General features: G+C 40.4%; 1 protein-coding gene across 20 annotated transcripts in view; it reads right to left on the bottom strand.

Moving 5' to 3' along the window:
- Positions 1–19,050, bottom strand: part of col13a1 (collagen, type XIII, alpha 1) — a 77,184-nt gene that overhangs the window by 4,100 nt on the left and 54,034 nt on the right. For 18 of the 20 annotated variants that reach the window (XM_080869909.1, XM_080869898.1, XM_080869916.1 and 15 more), the window contains 8 exons: positions 17,909–17,944; positions 14,638–14,691; positions 14,496–14,549; positions 13,823–13,858; positions 11,402–11,488; positions 10,236–10,313; positions 4,207–4,245; positions 1,322–3,424 (listed from right to left, as the gene is read on the bottom strand). In XM_080869909.1, the coding sequence (XP_080726035.1) occupies positions 3,281–3,424; positions 4,207–4,245; positions 10,236–10,313; positions 11,402–11,488; positions 13,823–13,858; positions 14,496–14,549; positions 14,638–14,691; positions 17,909–17,944 (528 nt within the window). In that variant the 3' untranslated portion in view covers positions 1,322–3,280. Of the gene's footprint in view, positions 1–1,321; positions 3,425–4,206; positions 4,246–10,235; positions 10,314–11,401; positions 11,489–13,822; positions 13,859–14,495; positions 14,550–14,637; positions 14,692–17,908; positions 17,945–19,050 lie in introns of those variants that run through there. The other 2 variants (XM_080869908.1, XM_080869910.1) reach the window with 2 other exon arrangements.

The raw sequence follows: 19,050 nt of genomic DNA, 5'->3' as shown, positions 1-19,050 counted from the left end.
GCAGAAGCTAGCAAGCATCATATTAAACCCTATGGATTAAAAATGTTGTGGCATGGGAACAACGAACTCGACCACATCTTAACACTTTTCACACACTCTTTTATTCTGGTTGCTTGTTCTCTGTACACTCGGCTGCAATTTTGCAGCTGCACGACAACAACGTCAGGACCCAGTTCTTTTGTCTTTTATGCAGAGGAGGCATGATGACCTGATTGAGCTCGAGTGTATCAGTCTCCCCCGCAGCCACACCACAAATCCCACCCGCCACAAACGGGATGTCACTCAAGGTCATATATATGTGTGTGTAGGCAGTGGAGCAAATACTTTTGGCAATTTAGTGTATATCTGCACTGAGCCCAACGTGCATTAAATATGACTCATGTCAATGCAAACACTTGATGACATAAACATTTGTAGTTCTATACAAAATATACCTTGATGCAAATACTTGTTCACAGTACTGTGTATGTAAGAGTGTAGAAAAGCTAATTTTTTGGATTGAATAATTGAATACTTTTAGAGTATACCGTTTGTTTTTTTGCTCACGCAGTTTTCCCTATTTTACTGGCAAAGGGCTACCTTTAACCTCTGTCAAACATTACAGGAAAAACAAGTGCAGCGGCTGGTTCTTTACCGTCTGTGATGATAACTATACTAATCTACATTTATAATATGTAGGACAGCATAGAATTTGAGTAAAAAATGCCACGTATTTTATTAACATACAGTTTTAAACCTCTTCAAACCTGGATTGCACTGAAGTTAATGACATAACAACAACCTCACAACATAAAACAATGCAATCCTCTAGAGCGCAGATTAAACAGGGTCTACCATTTGGATTGTGATACTCTGTAACTAATGGGTACACTTAAATTATTTTTAGTCCAAATCATTATAAATGTAAACTTAATTATGACTGTCACTGAACAAAATAAATATTTTAAATATCTGAGCACAAGTATGCATGATAAATATCAGAGCAAAAACAAGGCTAACTGGTGACTAAGTTAATTTAGGTGCAGCAAAATGACACAATGAATATTTGCTGGGAAGGATCCAACAATAATCTCTAATGGCAACCTCAAATCCAGGCAGAGCACATCACACACAAAGCTTTGTCAAAGAGCAGCATATAATGGATTCATTTCATCCGCTCACTGTTGTTAATGAGGTTAATGAGAACAGCTGTTACAAAAAGTGTTTGTGGATAATAAAAAAAAAGGATGTACATTGTCCAATAAGGTTACAGCTTTCTTCATAACAGGATGAGACTATGAGGAGATTGCAGCAGCAGCAGCCTTAAATGAGAGTGGCAATGTTTGGGGTGAATACTAGAAAAAAAACGGCACTAGGATACCGAACCCAAGGGTCATAAAACAGGAGAATTTGACAAAACTATTTAGAATGAACTAAACGTAGAGGAATAACACAAAGCAGCAACACAGAGCTGTTACTTTCCTGTTGTGCAATTGGACATTTAGTTTACAGGATCAATCTTCTTGGAATTAAAATTGTTACAAAATCTTGGTTGATGCCCTCTTTCTTGACATAAGTGTTAAAAGCACTTTGCAATACTGGATAACTTAAAAACAGTTTAACAGCACTCTACGTTTAGATCTCCTAACTGATGAACTCATCACTTTGCAAAGTTTGGTCTGGATATAATGCAATGGGCGACCTCTTCAGCTGAATAGGAACGGCAACACAGACCGGCCAAAAAACTGTGACTTAAAGGTTTATCATTCCCCACAAAACGACTGTTAAAATGACCAATTTTACAGCTTAGAGCCAGCCAGTTACAAAAACTTCAATTTACATAAATAAGGCTTATCCAAATGGTTGTTGCTGCTTTGATTTGTGTGCTGATACAGACAACTGTGGCTGATCACGTCTACAGACAAATATGAAAATAAATACATAAATAAATATCACAAAGAGGTCAAATACTTTTTCATACTGTAGCAGTATGTATGCAAGAGACAGAACAGCTATTTTCTCGATTTAATAACATAATACTTTTAGAGTACACCCTTTTTTAAACTTCTAAAAATGTTAAACTTCTGATAACATGAGTCAACTTCTGCAGGTTAATTGTCCCATACACAGCTTCTCTCTCATTTAGCTCACTTCTAAACTATATGAAACTACATGTATAATATGCAGGACAGCAGAAAATTTGATTTGAAACATACAGTTAATAAAATATATGGCAGCTGCATTGCATTCTTGCTAATGGTACTAAGATCCTACACAGCAAAAAACAAGTGAAGCAGCTTGTTCTAACAAACAGTATGGCTTGTTACATATTACAAGAGTTGTTGTTTCTGTTTTGGTGAGTGAAATTCTATTTTATTGATGTTCTTTACTTAGCACTAAAAGCCAGCACACTGCTGACACGAAATGCAGCTTCCCACCAAAACTTGCTAGGATTAGCTGATAATTTTACACTCCAAATACAGTATCCCCAGAGTCAAACCTCACGGGCTGACATCATGGTAGTTACACTCTCCTTTGTGTTTACTACATAATATGGAATTATATAGTAAACAAAATAGTATTAAATAAAACTTTTTTTATATTGTAGATTCTTCCTAATAGCCACGCTTTGCTTTGACTACTGCTTTGCTCACTCTTGGCGTTCTCTCCATGAGCTTCATGAGGTCGTCACCTGAAATGGTTTCCCAACAGTCTTGAAGGAGTTCCCAGAGATGCTGAGCACTAGTTGGTCCTTTTGCCTTCACTCTGCGCTCCATCTCATTCCAAACCATCTCCACTGGGTTTAGGTCAGGTGACTGTGGAGGCCAGGCCATCTGGTGCAGCACTCCATCACTCTCCTTATTGGTCAAATAGCTCTGACACAGCCTAGAGGTGTGTTTGGGGTCATTGTCCCTGTTAGAGAATACATGATGGGATGGCATGTCACTGCAGGATGCTGTGGTAGCCATGCGGGTTCATTGTGCCTGAATTTGGACTCATCAGACAAAAGCACAGATTTCCACTGGTCTAATGTCCATTCCTTGTGTTTCTTTCCCGAGCAGTAGAGGGGACTCTTGGTCTGCCTTTCCTGGGGCGGTCCTCATGTGAGCCAGTTTCGTCATAGTACTTGATGGTTTTTGTGACTGCAGAGTCTTAGCAATGTTCCGGACTGACTGACCTTCAGTTCTTAAAGTAATGATGGACTGTTGTTTCTCTTTACTTAACTGATTGGTTCTGTCAAATAGAGCTGTCAGCCATGCACCAACCTGACTTCTGCACAACACAACCGATGGTCCCAACCTCATAAGGAAGGCAAGAAATTCCACAAATGAACCCTGACAAGGCACACCTGTGAAGTGAAACCATTTTGGGTGACTACATCATGAAGTTCATTGAGCCAAGGGCCAAGGGTATGCAGGGCTTTCAGCGAGGCAAGGGGTGGGATCTAAAATATAAAACATATTTAGAGTTATTTATCATTTTTTCAGCTTGTATCTACTCACACTGTATCCCCTACAGTGTGAGTTGTGGTGGTCAGCATGCCTAGGAAAGCTGGAAGTGAATATGTGACACTGCAGTATAGTAGTTACTGGACAAACATGAGATTGATCTCTTATGTCTTCATGTTCTTCGGTTTAATATGAGCACAACAGTCTAAAATTCAAAGTGCACATTTAAAATAGCTTCCTGTCCCTGTGTGAACATATAGTAAAATTTAAACTAGTCTATATGCAGCGCTTGCGCTCATTATTATAGTTTTCAACACTTTGTCAGAGGAGAGTTCAACCAAGACTTTCCAAGGCTAAATTAGAAATGTTGCCAGCCCCACATCCCAGTGCAGCATGGTCTATCACAATAGAGCAAAACATAATGCAATAAGTTAAAGAGCATTATTCTCTTCACAAAATGCAAATTCAGTCACATTATCATTTTTCTTAGCCAATCATATAAAACAATGCATAGATATATAAAAAACATTACATACACACCGTCATATTTATTAAAATAAACAATATGTACAAAATTGCCATATATATTTATTTTTTCCATGTGTAATAGAATAGTAATAGTAAAAAAAATAAATATCCTATGTACATCACACAAGCCATTCCAAAGTTATCGTCACTGCAAGGAAAAACAAAAGGCAAAATGTTAGTTGTTAGGTCACACAATGTTCCCCATGAAGTTAGCATGTCAGGCAAAAACACAATGCTGTGACAAACGTACTTTATTCCAACATCCAGGTACAGGTAAACCATCATCTCCCTGGAACATGTAGAGTAAAAAAGAGACAATATTAGAAGCAACAATGGACAGTATATTGAATCATTTTACAATTATATGAAAATAAAAACACATTTTGACCACCCAGCATTCTACAAGTGCAACTCATGCAGATTTTGTAGATTCCTTCAGGCCTGAAAACGACTCTATAATTACATCTAAATAGTTTAAACCTGAACAATAGCTATTCTGTGAAGAATTATAAATGTCAGCACTGAGTTTGTATCAATGCTAATGAAACAAATACAGCTGGAAGAGCGGAAGCAGCCTGAGATATGTTGACATGGTACAAACAGTATTTATTTCTGCAGTTTTCATTGATGAAATTACATTTGTGTGTCCTTTCAGGATGAAATCTGGGACTACAGCTGTTGCAAGTTGTACAGAAAAACACTATCACCATAGCAACAACCATGCATATTATGGCATTTACAGACTTTTGCTACAATAAGCAGGTAAAGTCAACAGCTATTTCCCAATTCATAGGCCGCATCCTTCAGAGGACCTGGCCTTTGCGGTCTTCATGGGCCGAATTTGGACAGCTCTTGTCGTGTCGCTGTGACGTAATAGGCCTACAAATGCGGCCTCAGAAGGATGCGGCCTATGAATTGGGACATACCTAATATTTCACCGATTCCCAATTTTTTTTCCAAAAGTATGTGACAGATAAAACTTTGATGTCTCCTTCACAAAAAGGAAAACCAAGAATTTTAGGTGCCTCTATACTTAGAGATATATTTGCTTTAACACACGGGCTGCTGTGATTCAGACTGAGCCTTTTCAGTTGTCAGACTGTGAAAGGAATAATACAGGGTGGGCCATTTATATGGATACACCGTAATAACATGGGAATGGTTGGTGATATTAAAGTCCTGTTTGTGGCACATTAGTATATGTGAGGGGGCAAACTCCTCAAGATGGGTGGTGACCATGGTGGCCATTTAGAAGTCGGCCATCTTGGATACAACTTTTGTTTTTCCAATAGGAAGAGGGTCATGTGACACATCAAACTTATTGGTAATGTCACAATAAAAACAGTGGTGTGCTTGGTTTCAACGTAACTTTATTCTTTCATGAGTTATTTACAAGTTTCTCTTTGTTCACAGCCATTGACATGTCGAAGAGGTTAACACGTGAGGAGCGGATCGAAATTGTGTTGATATCTGGTGAACGCAGTAACGAGGTCATTGCAGCAGATTTCAATACAAGACACCCTACGGGACCACCCATCTCCCATGCTACAGCTAGCAAACTGCTTGCTAAGTTTCGTGAAACTGGTTCAGTGTTGTCAAAGGAGCTTGCAAAGAAAAGCGTCTGGACTTCTTTAAGTTGCTTGAAGACGTTTCACCTCTCATCCGAGAAGCTTCTTCAGTTCTAAGGTCAAATGGTGGAGAGTCCCAGATATAAACCTAGTGGGAGTGACCCCCCACAGAGGGACAAAAGGACCCCCTGATGATCCTCTAATCGCCTGAGCCAAGGTGTGAAATTGGGTGTGGGACCCAATCAGCCAGAGTTTCGGGTGTGTTCATTGTGAAACCTGGCCCCACCTTATCATGCGAATTCCTGAGGTCAGATGGCCCAGGATGTGAGTGGGCGTTAAGGCGTCTGGGAAGGGATCTCAAAACTGGATTATAGATGGCAGAGGATCCAGATGAAACCATGGTGTCCTTTGATGTAGTCTCTCTCTTCACTTGCATACCCACCACGGAGGCCGTGGAGACTGTCAGAAAACGACTACAAGAAGACAGCTCCTTGGAGGACAGGACCAACTTCACACCCGATCAAATCTGCACACTGTTAGACCTCTGCCTCACCACTACATATTTCAAGTACAACGAAGGCTTTTACAGACAAAAACATGGCTGTGCCATGGGCTCCCCCGTGTCACCTATTGTAGCCAACCTTTACATGGAGGAAGTGGAAAGGAAGGCTCTTGGCTCTTTCAAAGGAAGAGTACCCAGCCACTGGTACAGATATGTGGACGACACCTGGGTCAAAATCAAGACACAAGAAGTGGAATCCTTCACTGCGCACATTAACGCTGTGGATAAAAATATCAAGTTCACCAGGGAAGACACAAAGGACAACTGTTTGCCTTTCCTGGACTGCGCTGTGCACATTGAAGAGAACGGCAAACTCAACATCGAAGTTTACCGGAAGCCCACACACATGGACCAGTACCTCCTTTTTGAATCCCATCACCCTCTGGAACACAAACTTGGAGTAATTAGGACCCTACACCACCGGGCAGAACATGTTCCCTCTAAGCCTGAAGGAAAAAAGAAGGAACACACACATGTAAAGGAAGCACTCAAAACGTGCGGCTATCCTAAATGGGCGTTCTCAAAGTCAGCAAAGAGGCACAGAAAAGAAGACCAGACACCAGCGAAGGAGGATAAGAAGGACAGACGCAACAACATTGTCATCCCCTATGTAGCCGGTGTATCAGAAAAAGGAGGAGAGTTTTCTCCAAGCATGACATCCCAGTGTATTTCAGACCCAGCAACACACTCAGACAGAAACTGGTTCACCCGAAAGACAAAACGCCAAAACACAAACTTAACAACGTGGTGTATGCTGTACAGTGCAGCGAGGAATGCTCAGACCTCTACATTGGAGAGACCAAACAGCCACTTCACAAGCGCATGGCACAACACAGAAGAGCCACCTCCACAGGACAAGACTCAGCAGTCCATCTGCATCTTAAGGATAAAGGACACTCTTTCGAGGATGCCAATGTTCACATTTTGGACAGAGAGGACAGATGGTTTGAAAGAGGAGTGAAAGAAGCCATCTATGTCCACTGTGAGCGACCATCTTTGAACAGAGGCGGGGGTTTACGACACCAACTCTCTGCCATCTATAATCCAGTTTTGAGATCCCTTCCCTGACGCCTTAACGCCCACTCACATCCTGGGCCATCTGACCTCAGGAATTCGCATGATAAGGTGGGGCCAGGTTTCACAATGAACACACCCGAAACTCTGGCTGATTGGGTCCCACACCCAATTTCACACCTTGGCTCAGGCGATTAGAGGATCATCAGGGGGTCCTTTTGTCCCTCTGTGGGGGGTCACTCCCACTAGGTTTATATCTGGGACTCTCCACCATTTGACCTTAGAACTGAAGAAGCTTCTCGGATGAGAGGTGAAACGTCTTCAAGCAACTTAAAGAAGTCCAGACGCTTTTCTTTGCAAGCTACTTTGACTACGATGACCTGGATGACTGAGAACCTTCACAGACATATGGTTCAGTGTTGGATTTGCCAAAATGTGGATGCAAGAAAACTAATGAAGAAACATCAGTGGCTGTCCTAGCTTCATTCAGCAAGAGCCCACAGCGCAGCACTCTCCGCATGTCACGGGAGAGTGGCATTAGGCGAACGTCCCTTCGGCAGATATTAGCTACTCACAAATGGCACCCTTACAAACTCCAGCTGCTGCAGCATCTCAACGAGGATGACCCAGATCGGCGCACAGAATTTGCAGAATGGGCAAAACAAAAATTGGAACAGGACCCTCAGTGCACGCAGAAGATTTTGTTCAGTGATGAGGCAAACTTTTATGTGAATGGTGAAGTTAACAAACAAAACCACCACTATTGGTCTGACACTAACCCACATTGGATGGATCCCTCCAAGACTGTTGGACCAACAAAAGTGATGGTTTGGTGTGGTATATGGGGCACAACGATAGTGGGTCCATTCTTCATCAATGGAAGCCTCAAGGCCACTGGATATTTGAAATTGCTACATGATGATGTGTTTCCCTCTTTATGCACTGAAGCTGGCACGTTCCCTGAGTTTTTCCAGCAACATGGTGCACCACCACATTATGGGTGCCAGGTCCGAGCATTCCTAGATGAACAGTTTCCTGGAAAGTGGATTGGTGATTGTGGGCCAGTTAAATGGCCCCCAAGGACTCCCGATCTGACCCCCTTAGACTTTTATCTTTGGGGTCATCTGAAGGCAATTGTCTATGGTGTGAAGATACGAGATGTGCAGCACCTGAAACTACGGATACTGGATGCCTGTGCTGGCATTTCTCCTGCGGTGTTGCTATCAGTGTGTGAAGAGTGGGAGAAGAGGGTTGCATTGACAATCCAACACAATGGGCAGCACATTGAACACATTTTATAAGTGGTCAGAAACTTATAAATAACTCATGAAAGAATAAAGTTACGTTGAAACCAAGCACACCATTGTTTTTCTTGTGACATTACCAATAAGTTTGATGTGTCACATGGCCCTCTTCCTATTGAAAAAACAAAAGTTGTATTCAAGATGGCCGACTTCTAAATGGCCACCATGGTCACCACCCATCTTGAGGAGTTTGCCCCCTCACATATACTAATGTGCCACAAACAGGACTTTAACTCATTCACTGCCAGCCATTGGCAGTGAATGAGTTAAACCCATTGACTCATTCACTGCAATTGACGGCTATAGACGTCAATGGCAGTGAATGAGTTAATATCACCAACCATTCCCATGTTATTACGGTGTATCCATATAACTGGCTCACCCTGTAGATTTTATAATAAAGTCTAAGCCTTACCTGTGGAAAGGCAATCAAGAAGACCTAATCAGTTTGCTTTACAGATTAACAGATTCATGACTACATTAAATAAACAGATTAGCAAATCTCTTTTCTTTACTCTTTTTCACCCGTCTCCCCTCATTCACATACATGGACTTCAACTTAGTACTAGAGAATTCATGTATTTTCCCTCCAGTGAATAAATCCTTCCTCTCACTGTAGATCATGTCTACAATCATCACAGTCAGAGACAGACTCCTGCCTGCTCACCTGTCAACCTTTCCATCACCACTGCAAATAACAAGCGGCTCAGAGCCCATCACTGCTGATCTCACCCCTACCTTGAACCTATCCCTTGAATACTATCCTGTATTTAATTCAATTCAGTTCTGAACCTCATCACCAGCAGTCACCCCAAGGGACTTAGGGTTGTAAGATAGAGACCCTACAATAATAGAAAACCCCAAATATCAAACAACCCCCTTTTAGAAAGAACTTGATGACAGTGGGAAGGAAAAACTCCCTTTTAACAGGAAGAAACCTTCAGTAGAACCAGGCTCAGAGAGGGGCGGCCATCTGCCGGGATCAGTTGGGGGTGACAGGAAAGAAATAAGACACGATGGGAAAGACAGCCAGAGATTAATAAGAACTAATAATTAGATGGAGAGCGGTGTGTGAGCACATAGAGAGTGAAAAAGGTGAGATAACAAGAAACACTGAAACACTCCATGCATCATGGGAAGTAGCCTAGACCCATTGCAGTGTAAGAAAGCCCTTACTATATCCTCTGTCTCCCGAATCCAATCTGGGAGCTGGTTCCACAGAAGAGGGGTCTGAAATTTGAAGGCTTTGCCTCCCATTCTACTTTTAAATATTTTAGAAAATGAAAATTAAGCCAGGATTATATTCCATCAACAAGTCTCCTGTGTAGAGGACACACTAAATCCACATGTTTGTGGATCATAAAGAATGGATGCCTTTCTGATGCAACCCTGCCCATGTATCCGGGCTTGGAAATAGCACATGGTGGCTACTGGCCCCTGTGGCTGGTTTTCACTCCCTGTGGTAGTCTATTGCCTTGTAGATAGGGAAGAATAGTGCCCCATGCAAGAAACAGTGTAAGAAACCATGACTAAAGGCATTACTATATTTGAAAATAACACTGTGAAGGTTTTAGATCCGAGGTTGGTGTATTAGTCACAATTGTACGTGATGTTATGTTTCAAAGGTTTTTAGTCGTTATAATCACTCTTGATTATGTTATGTTGTCTCACCATATTGTAGAGGAAGCAGTGAGTTGATTACAATAAATTTAAACTATCATGCAAAAGTGCATATTGTTGTTTACAGCGATGCACTGTAGGATCCATAAAGAGGAGTGTGGTTGAGGGTAGCTAAAGGCATGCTAGTAAAGGGAAAGAAAGAGCACCATACCACAGGGCAAGGGGCATCCAGCCCGTCCAGGCCTGGCAAGCCCGGTTCACCTTTTTCCCCTTTAATGCCTCGGAAACCCTGTTTGTGAAATCAGCCATTTAAAAAAAGAGTTTTGCAGCTCGTGCAGCAGAAGAGTGTTTTCCCTCCACTGCTTAATGGCAGGAAGATCTCGATGTTTCTCCACGATGTCACTGACTTCAGTTTCCTAAACATGCAGGAAACCTGAGACTGACAGGAACCGGGCTCACTGATATGGACTTGCAAGGAAATGGTTTCTCTGATTCTAATGCAGAGGTTAATGTTCTCTAACATTTCACTAAGAGTATCTGACTGGTACAAGTAGAGCAGACCATCAGCATCTTCCCCAGTCTTTGATTGCTTTGCTTGTTCAAAACAACCAGTGCACCATGGCTGGAAGAACAGAGCCAACAGTGCTGATGGACATAATGGATAAAATAACACCAGAGAGAAATCTGACAGTAGGTATGCTATTGATTTTGATTTAGTATTAGAAGCTCTTGCCTATAGCTAGTCTATGCTGAACTGTCTAACTTTCTTTACTACAAAGCTGCAGAGGTGAAGGTGCAGGAAGAAAGTTCAGCGTGGAGTGGGAATACTTTGGTGTCTCTGTGGCTGCCTGTTTCCTGTCTGTCTGGGACCTGGAAGAAAAGTTCCTCAATCATAGCTGTGATCCAGTCTCAAGCATCTTTGCTCTCATGAATGTCTTTCTTTTTCAGTAGTATTTTATAATAATGTCACACTATTAAGCATTACTAAGGTATTAGTAATGCCTAATTTATCATTTATGTAGTATTACTGCTCCTTAGTATGCCACTTGAAAGATACAGATATATTATTATGACTATGATTATGAAAATGATTATTACCAGCAGTGATAGTTGCGCATGGTGTGATAGTGTGATATTATTATAATGTCCTACACTTCCTCCTTTGGTTTTTTGAATGGATGAGGGATTTAAGGATGTATATTGATTCTAGTCGTGTTGTCAAAATAACCTACAGCTGGACCACTGGACCAAAACCACTCTGAGGTTGATTAGAAACATTAAATGAGGCAAAAGGAAGCTGTCCAACTGAAATGTCCTGAGAGTAACTTGCTGCTTCTTCCCTTTGCCTCATGGCTAAACACAGAACTACTGACATACCAATGGACAGGGGGCATCTAATCCAGGTGCTCCTTGGTCTCCCTTATCCCCTTTGGCCCCCCTGTTGCCTTTCTTGCCCCTCTCTCCCTGCAAACAGTGTATTAAAAAGAACAAATTTAATCCTCCTTACTACACCACAGTAGAAGCAAATGCTTTTGTTTGTAAGATTTCAATAGCTGTTTTTTGACATATGCAACAGATGATATGAGAAATTTTAGCGTCATTTTGATTCACTAGTTTTCTTTGTATGATTTAGCGATCTAAATTCACTAGAGAGTGGGAGGGAGTAGAAGGAAACAGGAAAAAGTAAGCCATTGCAGTTGGTGAGCAGGTTTCCTACCAGGGACAACATGCACACTACGAAACAGTGCACGTACAGCTTACACAGCTTGGCTCATTCACACAAGCACTTTTTTCTACTGAAGTGCTTTCTAGCTAACATTCACACACATTCTTACCCTCAAGGATGCATTAGAGAGCTTGGCGTTAGTGTCTTGCCCAGATGTAGATGTAGTAGATGATCTGCTCTAACTCCTGAACTACAGCCTACAGTGACATTTAAACTTGTCACAGTAACATGATGGGTCAAGAAACTGTTGGATTTTGATGCATAGTTTATTTTCTTGCATCGTGGACAATTCCTGATAAATAATTTTGTCTTTTACGGGAAAAATCGACTAAATTTACAAACTGAAGTCTACATTTAGGTGTTAAAAAGCAATCTAACACCAGGAGGGGGAAAAGTATTTGGTTAAACTTAAAACCTGCACCATTTTTAACAAACAAACCTATCACCCTGTTAGACCAAGAATAACAGATTGATGCTTTCTCAATATTAACATATATATCAAAATAAAGAACATCAATCCATTGTCTTCATTATTTAATTGCATTATATGTGCTACTTTGGCATGCAGCTATTTCAAAATGATTACGTGACTTCATCAAGTGGATTCAGTTCAGGTCAATTCAGTTTTATGTAGCTCCAATTTAAATCAAGCTGCTTCAAGGCATTTAAGGCCTTAAAAGTCTTTACTTTGATTCTAAGGTAAAGAAGGACCTTCAGGTCAATGTTTGTGTCACCTGTGTCTGCTCCTACAGGCAGGGATTAAGAGATAAGAGTTTCATGCTGTAACTTTAAGCAGAAAATGACTTTTGCTGCGGTCTTTTTTGTTTCTGTCGTCTCATCTGGATACCATTAAACCCAGTGCTTGGGCTTTTAGCAGTTTATTTCAGATGTAGTATTTTTTTAGCACCTGCAGTAAAGACACTGGTAATATTTGGTGTAAGGTTTAGACTGATCACAGTTAGATTTGTACAAGCTGTTTAAAAAACAAAGATGAACCCAGAAATGCGAAAATCTTGTTGTGCTAGCATCTAATGAGTAGACACATTTTACAGTGATGAGAGAACACTGACGAGTTACAGGTTAAAGGTTCAGGGGCTGGAGGGACTTAAAGGATGCTTGCAAGGAAGAGCAACTGTTAAGTAGGACTAGTTAAGAGGTAAGTGTAAGAGAAGGAACCCAAGACTACATTAGGATGCAGGAGGAGGAGGAACAGAAGGCCAAAATTTGTGAGAGGGAGAGAGGGCAATCCCAGCAATAAAAAGAGCTGCAGGCCACAGAGCAAGGTGAAGGGAAGGAAAAGGGGATAGGAAGACCTGCGGAAACAAAGGAAGATAGGAAAAAGTAAAAACAGCAACACAATCTCACAGCTTCAACACTTTCAACTGGATATTCACATTTAGGTGGATTGTTTGGGTTTCTGTATGTGTACACTGGAAGTGTGGCCAGTTGAACGTGCTGAAAGAGCCCACAAAGATAAAACAAAATGGAAGTGGAAATATTAATTGTCACAGGTTAATGGGAAGGAAACAGGCATTCTCTGAGGGGTGGGTATGTGACCAGCACACAATGATGTTTTAATTCATAAAACAGTTTTTTCTCTTTAGTTCCACTAAAAACAAAGGTGCTTTAGAGGATGTCACTGAGGATATTGTTAGAATAGTTTAACATTAGCACTGGAACTAAAATTGATTATGACTGTTTTAACAGTAAGCCTGACATCGAGATGCCTCCAAGTGACCATTGGGTTCAAAACAAATCCCCTGCAAACCAAACATTTTGCCTAAACTATGACTCACTGATCTTTACTTTTATGCATAATATCAAAGAGAACATTTATTTATTGAAATTCAGATATTATCTGTATATATTAGAAAGAACATTGTCAGAGTTTCTCAGAAAGAAATTTCAACAACAATTTTGTGGATGTAAATGCCAACTGTGGTAATAATATTTACCAACATAAACTACTTAATAAATGAAATTACACATGTGTGTGTGCACAGATGATCAGCCACAATCACGTTAGTTACTTTATTTTTATAATAGGCCAAACACTGCAGACAGTATGTTACCTGATTTCCCTTGAGTCCCTGTGGTCCTACTAATCCCTGTAAAAAGAAATCAGATGTCACATTGGGGACTGTGCCATATGACTGCATTTGGGGAATAAGGACACATGTTTTTATCACTGTTGTTATTTTGCCAAATACAGTACTCTCCATAAAAAAGTGATGCCACTGTGTTAATATGGAATAAACTCATTCCATACGCTTTTAATACACACAAACATTTTTCCATATCTTTACTAAACAGCTTTGAAACAGCTTTACATTTAACCAAACAGTGAGTGAAAATGAAACTGAAGCATCGTCCCACACAAAACTGAAATCCCAGTAGATGTGTTTGTGACAGCAGTGTGTAGCTGCCGCATGAGTTTGAAGCGTAACAAATGCAAACATTGGCATGAATTGTTTCTTGAACTCTTGCAGTGTCATTGATAGCAGGAACAAATGGCCTTCTTTAGGATTGTACTGTATGGATAGTACTTGATCTTATCTTTCACCAGCACAGTTCGCCTCCCTACCCTTTGATGTGTAAATCATATTGCTGTGAAGGATGCAAATGCAAATTAAAATGTTACCAATGTTAACCCCCCCCCCCCCCCGAACACACACACACACACACACACACACACACACACACACACACACACACACACACACACACACACACACACAGACTTACGGGGATGCCTTGCGGCCCTGTTGGTCCTGGAATTCCAGGATCACCCTTTTCACCCTGTAGTTGTGACAGAAACCATCACCTGTACATGCCGCCTGATCTTAAACTCGATGCATCTTTTAGAATAAAAAAAAAAGTTACTCACTGTCTCTCCCTTTGGTCCTGCTGGCCCTGGCACACCTGCAGGTCCTACTAGACCCTTTAAAACATGTTAAGGAAAGTAAATAGTAGGATCTACAAACAGAATAGTCAGGATCATCAAATGCCTCAAATCAGTAAATCAACAAGCTTTCTGGTACAATGTATCTTGGAGCATTTAAACCAGTTCTTCACAAATCTGAGATAACAGAACATTTCTACAAGGTAATTTTCTGCTGGTACTTGTAGCATATACCAAGCTTGTTGAACTACTGTCCAAACTGTATTAAACGAGGGAAAATGAATAAAATGTCAAGGTTGCAGCCTTCTGTCTAAGTATGAATCAAGATTGGAGAGGAAGATCTTGCATCTTAGGCATATCCAGCATGTGCACCCCTGTCTGTAATGCAGCTGTCCACGTGTACTACATGATATTTAAACATGCAGCACAGGTATCTCTGCATGCTTATTTGCATACTTTCCAGCAATGGCAGCTTTGCAGCCTGACGTTGGTACTAGGAGGGCCAGGAAGCAGGAAACTGTTAAGGTATGATCAGAGTTGGAGTACTGACACTATAATGGCATTCTATACGAGCTGGCAAGTTGTTTTGTTGGCAATCGCTTACAAGACACTGAATAGTTTGGAATAGTTAAGACGATCTGGAAAACAACTTGCCATAACACATAAACAGCTTCAAATTCCAAGATCTCTCAGGTGCTTGTGGTGGCTGGGCCTGTATGAGATGTGGTTATATCTCATAACCGTATGGATTTATGGTTTAAATTTTCAGGTTACTGATACTTAGAAAAGTAGTTGAGGGAGTTTAATTAAAATAGGGAAAAAATAATTGAAATTTCTTCATACCTAATCAGCTTAGCAGGAGTCATTGATGAGTTTCCCTTTTTACAAGAAACAAACTGAATAACAAGTTTTTATTTCTTTTTATAATGGTAATACAGTTAAAGAGCTTACCTCCTATAGATAATTTACTTTGAAAGCAATTTGAACATCTATTGCCTAAATTAGTTTCATTTGTATGTCCATCTTTATGCACAGGCTAATTTCTTTTGTCAACTCTGGAAACTTACACAACTGCCTGTAGACAAGCCATTATTCAAATCTTTTTTTGAATAAAAAAAACCAGAGTGAAAACAGAGGTTATGAGATTTGATGGACAGTAATTGATAAGGAAATATACATATTTCTATTCTAGCTTGATTTTCTATTCTAGGAAAGCAGGCAGACATGTTGAACATAAAAACTTGCAAACTAAAAGGAAGGAAACCAGGAATCTGTAATAAGCCTGTTTTGAATTGGGTGAAGTTGGCTTAAAATTTTAAGGGTTTATTGCTGATTGTGTAAAGAATTAAAACGCAAACGAACACAAAGAATATTGATATGTTTTTGGAAAATTGTGATGAACATACTAAGATGGTGAGTCATTGTAACCAAACAGTTCTAGGTAATTTGTGTTGGTAATACTCAAAACAGATGGATGATTGTCAATGATCAGTTTTGTCATTGACAAGTAATAATCAGGTAGCAGACTTTCACCCGGGGTACCAGAAGCTCAACAGCAGACTAAGTTGTTTGGCAGAGAAGATTTGCAAGTTTTCATGGTCACAATGCACACACTCAATTCTGCTGCTGTACATGTACACCACCATTTAAGGGGAAATTTACTATCAACACAAAGTACGAAGAAAACTTTTTAGTTATAGTAACTCGCTATCTAACTATGTTGGTGGAAATAAATAATTGATCCCCTACTTTGTACATTTGTAACTTACATAGAAATGGACAGCCTCTAATTATGATGGTAGTTTCATTTTAATGGAGAGAGACCGAATATTAACCAAAAATGCAGAAGAAAACACATTACATCAAAATTATAAAATGATTTGATTTGAATTCTGACTCCAATAAATCATTCATTCTCTTTTGATCTTAACTCTTTATGTGTAGAAACCACACCTGTCCACAGAATCAACCTCTCCACCATGATGGGCAAAACCAAAGCTCTCAAAGGACGTCAGGGAAAAGACAAAAGCTGGAATTAGCTACAGTGCTAACCACCGTGCCACCGTGCTGCCCTTGGTTTGGTGCTATTTATATAGCACCAAATCACAACAACACTCGACTCAGCATGCTTAATAATGCAAGACCCTACACAGAGTCACCCCAACCATCAGATGACACCCTGTGAACAAGCATTTTGGCAACAGTGGGAAGGAAAAACTCCCTTTCAAGAGGAAGAAACCGACAACCGACTTGCTCACCTGGAAAGGGCTGGGAAACCTGTGAGAATCATGTTCTTTGATTTCTCCAGTGCTTTGAACACCACTCCTGCCCTGACCACACTCGCAGAGACTAGCTGGAGTATACAGGTGTGGACCATCATCTCACTACATGGATCCTGAACTATCTCACCAGCGTCCATCAGTACGTAGGATTTCAGACATGTGTGTCTGTACAGGCACCCCACACACCCAATACAGCACAGATGTCTCTTAAAACTCGGTCAATTACTTCCAGCAAGAATTCTCTGATGACTGAGAGTAAAGAGAACTGATGGGGACTGTTTTGGCTGATGCAGCAAAACTGTCTATTCAACACTGGGAAAACCACCTCCAGTTTGTGCTGGAGATGGGCCTTCGCAGGCAGAAACATCTTACACGTATAGCAATGAACATCCAGGGAATTAAGATTGAGACAGTGGACTCTTATGAGTACTTGGGTGTTGACCTGACCAATAAACTGACAAAGTAGACTGTATCTGAAGACTCCAGTCTTTTGGATTGCAAGGGAACTCCCGAAGACCTTCTGTAACTCTGTGGTGGCATCTGCCATATTTTATGGTCATGTGGTCTGCAGGGAGATTAACATCCAATCACAGCACTATCTATCATTAGTCATATATATCTAGCTACATATATAGGTTTATTGTTTATTGTCTTAATAAAAGAGACTGTTCATTTATTTGTGTGAGCAAAATTAGAAATTCAGCAGGGGATCAAATAATTACTTCCCATATATCACCATATAGATAATACGTTCTCAGTGCCACTGTATCCTCCAAACCCAACTCTGTGCACTCCTGTCCTCACAGAGTTTCTTTAGAATGAAAAATATTAAGACAAGCATGGGTAGCAACAAAGCAAGCATACAGTATACAACAAGCAGGCATTAAGGACATCAAGCAGGCAATAGTTGGGAGTAGAAGGGAGGAAGAAGAGGAGAAAGAGAAAGGGATTGGAATGTGACTTGCACCACTCACCACTGCACCTGGTCTGCCGTCTAACCCATGAGCCCCCTGTATAGTGTTGTACACAGTTAGAGAGCAGAGATGATGAGGGGACGAGGTGGTAGGTAGATGGGGAGGGTAGTCAGAGTTGGATGGGGAGATGGGGGAAGGAGGCGTGAGTGAAGCAGCGACTCAAGTGACTTCAAAAACATATTCAGATGATCACAACAGATGAGCGATGAAAGTGATGAAGCGGAAGAGTGAGTGATTTGGTCATAGTGGGTGATGGCATCATGTTTTTCTTCGCAGTGATGGCTGTTCTAAATTTCACTGTGATTATATCAAAGGCATATTTTACCATTTTAAAAATAAAATTTACTTCTATACTGACATGAGCACTGGCTATAAATGAAACTTATTGAGTGTGACATAAACCATAAATTCTTTGTAAAGCCAAAGATTTACAGCAACATGGTCCATTTTAGAAAGATTATAATAAAAAATTAAATTTAATTCAATTATATTATATTCATTAAAGCTGTGATGCCACTTGGCTCAAGGCATTTACACTGCAACATAAAGACACTGCAAAGTTAGAAAGGAGAACACTCAGCCAGTGTTGAAGCAGAGCTTTACACACAGTCATAAATTGTTGTTAGATTCACACATCTCTTCTGCTTATCTGTGTGTGTGTGTGTGTGTGTGTGTGTGTGTGTGTGTGTGTGTGTGTGTGTGTGTGTGTGTGTGTGTGTGTGTGTGTCCTAATATAGAACAATTTCAACCAAAAATGTACAATCTGGATTCATCAGTCCATGAAACCTTTTACTATTGATACATACAGACTCCAGCTATTTCCTCCTGTTTAAGGATGGTTTCTTGTCAACCACCTTTCCACCAAGAACATTTTTGATGACACAATAGTAAAAAGTGGGTCAGCTGAAGGGCCTCATATATTTTTCAGGTCCTGTTTGTGAATTTTCTCCTATTTAACTCTTGGAAATCTTGGAGTCGATGTTAATCAGGATATGTCCTCACCACACTTTAAACAAAAAGTGTAATAAAACATCTAGAATTATATATAGGAAAGCATATAGAGGCTACAATGAAGCATGTAAATGAATCCATAGAAATGTAGAATGAAGTACAGTATGTGGATGAGTAAATCATAGTAATGA

The sequence above is a fragment of the Rhamphochromis sp. 'chilingali' genome, assembly GCF_963969265.1.
Source record: "Rhamphochromis sp. 'chilingali' genome assembly, chromosome: 20".
In the NCBI taxonomy this organism is placed as follows: Eukaryota; Metazoa; Chordata; class Actinopteri; order Cichliformes; family Cichlidae; genus Rhamphochromis; species Rhamphochromis sp. 'chilingali'.
Note: the sequence above shows the minus strand (reverse complement) of the source record. Positions and strands in the feature narration are given on the sequence as shown.